Genomic DNA, 6,911 nt, shown 5'->3' with positions numbered 1-6,911 from the left:
CCTGGCGCTGTATCGCATGCTGCAGTTGCATCAGCATCAGCGGCTTACCTTGTTTCGAGTGAGGAGATGCAGCGGGTGAAGAAGTGAACGTTGCGCGCGAGGTCCGCCGCCCACGTCTTGAACGGATGCGTCCGCCGCATTCTGCGCGTGTGCGAGTACGTGTCTCTCTGTGTAATCCCTTCGCCTCTCTCTAATGGCGGATGTGTGCTGATGCGTGTGCGAGGCCCTCCCTTCAACGGCATCCGTCAGCAGATGGAGTGGGGGACGGCCCCCCCCCGCTCGGTCTCGCCCACCGTCACCGCTACAGAAACGAAGAGCCAGACAGCATACAAGCATGCACATGTGTGTATATGTGCGCTCCTTGCCGCACCGCACCGCACCCCCTCTCTCACTCTTACATGGGTCTGCCCTCTGGTAGCCACGCACGTGCGTGCGTAGTTGTCAGGCTTCCCCGCGCTCGTCCGGGAGACTGTCGAAGCGGATGCGGTAGAGCCTCGTCGAAGCGCGTATGGGGGGCGCCGTCTCTCCATCTCTGCGTCTCCTCCGCGCCACGCCCCTCGCCATTCCTCTCCTCTCACCCGTCTTCTTCGCCGCCCCCGCAGAGTTCTTTGTTTTGTTTTGCCGGGTGGTGGGGGATGGCTGTCGCAGGCGTACGCACGCCCCTTCCCCCCTCCCCGTCCCTGACTCCTGTCCGCTTACTGGCGCACGCTCACAGACGGACCCTCGTCGCCGCGACACCAACGTAACGGAACGCAGCGGCGGCGACAATCATGAATGCGTATAGCTTGCACGGAAAGAGGTGCGCCGACCCCAGCCACTGGCCGCAGTGGATTCCTCTCACTGGGGAATCGAACGCCTCCCTGCCCGTCCCACCCCAGCCTCCCTCCTCCACACTGTCGACGAACGCGACTTCGTCGCCCGGCATTGACGAGCACTCGCGGGAGGCCTGTATGAACGCACTGCTGCAGTATGTGACACAGTGGATGGCCATCTTACCAAGCGGTGTCAGCAGCGGGACAGAAGCGGCGCTGCATGGCGCAGGAATCGCTACAGGGACCTTCTCCATGAACGCAACAGACAGCGCATGCGCGTCGCTGTCGGTGCAGCCAGTAGCCATGCTGAACGCGATGCTGGTGAGTCTGCCCACCGCCGTGGCGGCCCCGCCCGTACAAGGACGGCAGCAGGGGGCCGCGTCGCCTCCGCGTCCCGAAGAAGCCGCTGAGCCTGGCTCGTCGCTGACTTCCACCAAGGTGCCAGAGCTCACTCCTATAATTGAGGATACCCCTGCACGTCCTCCGCAGCTACTGGACGTGGCTGCGCAACTGCTGCGCCACAGCAAGTGGCTCGCCTCGGGACTATCGCACGCCGCTGGACCGGCACCGCGGCTGCCATCTTCAGCTCTCGTCTCTCACGCCTACCAACACGCGTTGCTTGCTGCGTGCAGTTCTGACTGGGTGATGCAGTTCCGCCGCGCATACAAGGCGGGGACAGCGACGGACAGCACCACCACAGCGAAGGCAGACGCGCGCGGCCTGACAGCGCCGCTTCCATGGACGCTGCCGCCTGCAGTTCTCGCGGAGTCGTCTACGAGCGGATACGTGATGCAGCCGATTGAGGGCTACCGCGGTACGCTCGTCTTGCTTCTGTTTCATCCACTGCGCGTCGTGCGCGTTTGGGCGCGAGATGTGCTGCTTCGCTTGATGACGTGCACCGCGCCGCAGCACGAGGCGTCAGCGCCGGGCGAGTCGAGCAGCGACGGCGGCGAGCGTGCGCTCGCAACTCTTCTCTCCTTTTCGCTGCGGCTGCTGTGCACGCTGAAGCACGTGTCGGTGCTACCGGCTCAGGTTTCCTTTATCAGCCTCCACGAACATCCGTCGTGGACTGCAAGCGCGGCCCCGGAGCGGCACGTGGACGCGGTCAAGTACGTGATGCAGGACCGCATTCACACCGTCGTCGACGGCATCTTCCACCTGCTCACGGTGCTCACCGCCTGGGACATGCACTTTGGGAAGGCGGTGGAAGCCCTGACGATGACATCGACCGCAACTGTCGACCGCGCATCTGCCACATCGATGCCTATCCTACTGGGCAAGTGCCGTGCAACAGTCCTGCTGCTCGGAGGCAGCCTCGTGCTCTACGGACTGCAAGGACTGCATCAAGGCATCCATCGCGCGCTACTCGAGGCGTGGCGAGATCAACAGCATCGACACCTGCGGAGCTCCTCCGCACGCGGGGATCTGTTCTGTGCATCGCAGGCGGCCATGACGCAGCTGCTGGGCCCTCTAAACACTCTTCTTTCCAGTAATCCGCGCATGCCACGGGCGAATGCGGTGGCAGCGACTGCCATACGTAAGGCGCTCGCTAAGGTCCTCGTGCACTGTCTCCTGGACAACGCCAGCGGTCTTGCGAGCAGCAAGGAGGAGGAGGCGTGGCGCAGAGCGCGGCTGGAGTGGCTCTGGATGTTCGCGGCAGCGCTCGAGCCGCCGACGCCGCGGGCAGCAGCACCCCTGCTGGCCGATGGTCCCAACGCGTCTGCGCCATCCTCTGCGGACCATACCGGCACGGCTGCGCCTGAGCACCAGGGCAGTGGCACAACGAAGGCGACTGGGCAAGACGATGTCGGCACAGGAACGCTGGTGTGGGTGCCGGAGAGATGCGCTGGTTGGTTGCTGCGGCCGCTGTTGAAGAATGCGGCGCAACAGTTCCAGTGGGCGAAGGCGATGGTGGCTGCGAAGGCAAAGCCGAGTGCCGGGGGCGCGGCGACTGCGTCGGACGGCACGGATAGCGCCATAGCAGTGCTCGACAAGGCCGTGTACGGTGTCTCTATGCTGCTCGACAGCCTCGCCACAGCGCTTCCACGCCTCGTGCGTAGCACTTACCTGCACGACACACTGGTGGCGCACGAGTCGCAACTCCTCACGCTGGCGATTGGCGGCATCGTGCACACCCGCAGCACACACGCGTTGCGCCTGCATCGTCTTCTCTTTCACGCGGATGTGCACGCGTTCGCGGCGGGTGCTGCGGCCCAGGGGAGGGGTGGCACTGCGCCAGCCGGCACGCTCGGTGTCCCGAGCGTGTGCCTTCAGCGTTTGTGGCTCACGCTGCCAACGCTCATTGTGCAGGTGTGCAAGAGCGGCGCCGTCTCTCCGGCAGACTGCGGCGGTCACGCAGGCAGCGCCATCAGTGGCGGCCCTCTTCCCCTCTCGGAAGTTGTGGCGAGTCTCTGCGGGGCGCTGACGGTTCTGGCGGAGGAGGACGCGATGCCGTGCCCACAGTGGCTCTTCATGTCCCCAGCAAAGGTCATGTCGCGCGCGCCGCCACCCTTTCAGTGGGTTGTGCAGCGCTGCCTGCGCACCTTGGCAGGCACGCTTCAAGAGCAGCAGGAACTGCTGAAGCGGGTGTGGCTGAGGCTACCCTCTGCGCCGACGGAGGCAGCCTACGCCTCGGCAGCCGCAGCAGCAGCGTCTCGGGCGTTGACGCAGGAAAGGCCGCTTCTGCGCCTTCTCTTCGCCCTGCGTGTTGCCGCTGCCGAAGACGCGGAGGCTGGCAAGCTCGCTGAGCGGCTCACCGCTGTGTTCTGCGTCGGCGTCACGAGCTCCGTCTCCCGCACGCTGTCGACCGAGGCGGCCATGTGGGTGTGGAGACGCGTCGTGGTTACGCAGCCGGAGCTGCGCCTCCATCCACCGCCTCCCTCTACGGCCTCCACAGCCGCCGCGGCTGCTGCTGCTGGTGATGGCGCCTATGCGGCGTGGGACATGAACGACGCTGTCGTCACGAGCACGGCACGCGCACAGGGGCACCGATGGCTGGTGCTCCTGTGCGCGTGCCACTTTGACCAGATGAGCGAGTGGGAAGTGCAGTGCGGGTGGTGGATGGCGGCGCTGCTGGCGGACGTGGTGACGCTGGACGTGGAGCAGCGTCGCGCGCTTGCTGAGCAGGTTATTCTCGCTCTTCCCACGGCCCCCATGCTGGCCCTCAGCGAAGCAGCCACGCACGCGGTGGGCAGCACCCATCCGCCAGTCGAGGAGGCAGCGGAGGGCCAGTGCGGCGCTATAGAGAAGAAGGGCGAGCATCAACTGCGAGACAAGGGGGCGGAGTCGGCGCAGCACCGCCACAGTGTTGTTCAACGGCTCTTGATCCACGTGCTTCGCAAGGCGGAGCAGTACCCGCAGGCAAGCCTTGCCAGCGTGCTGCTGCGTATCAGCGACGCTCTACCGCCGGCCGTGGCTGCGCGCGATGTGCAGTTTCAGCAGCAGGTCCAGCCGCTGCTGGTGCAGCTGTGCGCACGCAGCCCTGACGTGCAGAAGTGCCTTACTCGGAATGGCGCCATGTGGCTGCGCCGCTGCACCGAGCAGGCTACACAGACGATCAACGAGTGTCTGGCAGAGCAGGAGCGCCGCTTCCGTCAATTCGAGCTCGAGGAGGCTACGCTGCGGCGAGAGGAGGTGGAGGCGGCGCAGGCGGCCGTCGCGGCGGAGCGCTTGCGGCACGCGAACGAGGCGAAGCGGACGGCGGAGTTGGGCCAGCAGCGGGCCGTCAAGCGGTCCACCGCGGCGTCGGAGGTGTCGCAGAGCGGCAGTGACGGCGGTGTAGTCAGTCTCCCCATGCGCAAACCGACCACCACGGTATCTCATCACAGCGACCACGGCAGCTCTGCCGTTGCAGCGACACGCCGTGATCTGCGGCAGCAGCAACTCTTCCCGGACCTATCCCTCGCTCACTTAGCGGTGAAGCGGGAGCGTACGCCGCCCGTCGATGGCGCAGACATGCGCAGTCCCAAGAGCGTGCCACCGCGGCCGGCTGGCAACGGCGCATCTGCGATGATTGCGCTGAACGTGGACAGCGACGAGGAAGACGTGATGGTCGCCGCATCCACGGTGCAGCTGCTCGGCAGCTTTGCACGTCCTGCTTCGCCATGCGCGGTCACACCACCATCACCCGCATCCGCGCCGGCGCCGCTTGCCAAGGCGCCGAAGACGTCCCCGTCGACGACGGCGTCCACCACGGCGCGGGCAGCTCCGACGCGGCTGCAGCACAAGCTGCAGGAAATCAATGCCCGCAACACGCACCGGGTCCATCACGCCGAACAGCTGCGCCAGCTGCAAGAGCGCCTGCGCCGAGTGGCCATCAGCACGAATCTCCTTCACCTGCAGCCGCCACTCGTCCACGACATCGTTGGCCCTGCGTCGCAGTGCATGGCTCCTGAAGTCCCTGTGCTGCCAGAGGTGTTCGTGTCTGCGTCCGATGGGTTTCGGCGGGTCTCATTTGACGGGTCCGCCGCCTCCGCTGGTGGTGCATCGCTCAACGCGTCTGCCACGATGCCCTTCGGCGACGCAGCGAGCGAGTACGCGGTGCGCTTCGCGCCGCACATTGCGTTGGAGCTGCGCTACGACATCATTCGCAACTACGAAGACTTTCTGGACGATGTGTGTAAGGGACACGACGGACGCGACACGAACTCGTCGCATTACTACCGTCACTCAGCCGAGACGGCACCAGTGACAGCGGGCGAAGGGGCATCGCCGTCTCCCGTCAATGGCCTGTGGAACAGTCTGCTGCCGCTGCATCCAGGCATCCCGCCGGCGTGTGTGGCGGTGCAGAGCAGCTGCGCGGCGTCACGCGGGCACAGCGGCGAGGCCATGCCGGGTCCGCAAACTCTGCACTTTGATGTGCGAGCGTGCGCCAACCCCGCTGTCGACGTGTATCTGCAGCGGCAGCAGCAACGGGCGCAAGACACCCATTCGAGTGCGCAGAGAAGCTCAACAACGTCGACGACCATGCACCCCAAGTCTGTTCATGCGGTGGTGGTGGCGGCCGCGCAGCAGGGGCTCTCTGCCGCCTTCGCAGAAGGCGACGTCGTCGCGGTACTGCTGCCTCTGCAAACAATTTTGGCCAAGTGGGCCGAGCGCGAGCTGCGGCGCCCTCTCTCCGACTGCCCCGTTGCCGAGCTTGAGCATCGCGTCCTCGAGATGCTCGACACTCTGCCGCGTAGTTGGCGCACCCTCGGCTGCGCTGTGCAGGTGTGCGAAGTGCAGTCGCTGTCGCCAGGGGGGCGTGCGGCACACCTCTGCGCAACTCCATCGGTGGTGGAGCAATCATCAGGCGGGCACGGACCTCCCTCGCTGCGCTTCTCTCACGTATTTCGCATGGCGTACGACACGACATCGTCGCCAACCTTCTACGTCACGAAGCTCACCTCTGTCAACGCCTCGCTGATGGAGCTGGAGGCACTGCACAAGATCGACCGTACCCGCTTCGCCGCAACTCTCTACGACCCGCGCAGCACGGCACCTGTCGGTGTGGCCTTCTGCGGCTGGGCCAACTCGCTCCTCTCCACCGCAGGCCCGTCTTGCACCGTGCCGCTGCTCGACCAGCTGCGCGCGCGCCTGCTCCTGCAGCAGCAGCTCAACGACTGGCAGGCTCGCGCCATCGTGGCCGTGCTGTACGCCGCGTGTCCTGGCTGGGACGACGGGGTGGCGGAGCAGAGCACACGGGCGCCTGTGCCGCGCGCACCGGAGATGCTCGTGATCGAGGGCCCACCGGGCACCGGCAAGACGCAGACCATCGGTTTGCTGACGCTAAACCTGCTGCACCACCTCAGCCGTACGTGGGGCACGGCGCGGCGTATCTTGGTGTGCGCGCCGTCGAACTGTGGGGTGGATGAGGCGCTGCTGCGTGTGGTGCGGCTGCGCGAGCAGCTGCGGGGAGCTGCGCCCGGTGGTGCGCTACCGCCTGCGCATGCGGTGCTCGCCGGCGGACTGCTGCGCATCGGTGTGCGAGATAGGGTGGACAGGGAAGTGCTGCGGCTGCAGGAGCCCGTCTTCTTCGACGACGTTGTCGAGCGGCACCTGAGCGGCACCCCGGCTACTGCAGAGAGTCTCAGGCGTGGCGAGCGGGCCGGCGACTCGCGG

General features: G+C 66.0%; 1 protein-coding gene across 1 annotated transcript; it reads left to right on the top strand.

Annotated features, from left to right (window-relative positions):
- Positions 1 to 770: 770 nt before the first annotated feature.
- On the top strand, positions 771 to 6,911 carry LDBPK_091300 (hypothetical protein, conserved; the record flags this gene model as incomplete). Its single annotated transcript, XM_003858760.1, has 1 exon — positions 771 to 6,911. A coding segment is annotated over one exon (6,141 nt), but the record flags the coding sequence as incomplete, so codon positions are not given.

This window comes from Leishmania donovani, chromosome 9 (genome assembly GCF_000227135.1).
Source record: "Leishmania donovani BPK282A1 complete genome, chromosome 9".
NCBI classification, from domain to species: domain Eukaryota; phylum Euglenozoa; class Kinetoplastea; order Trypanosomatida; family Trypanosomatidae; genus Leishmania; species Leishmania donovani.
The sequence above is the reverse complement of the archived record's forward strand: the minus strand, read 5'-3'. Positions and strand labels throughout refer to the sequence as shown.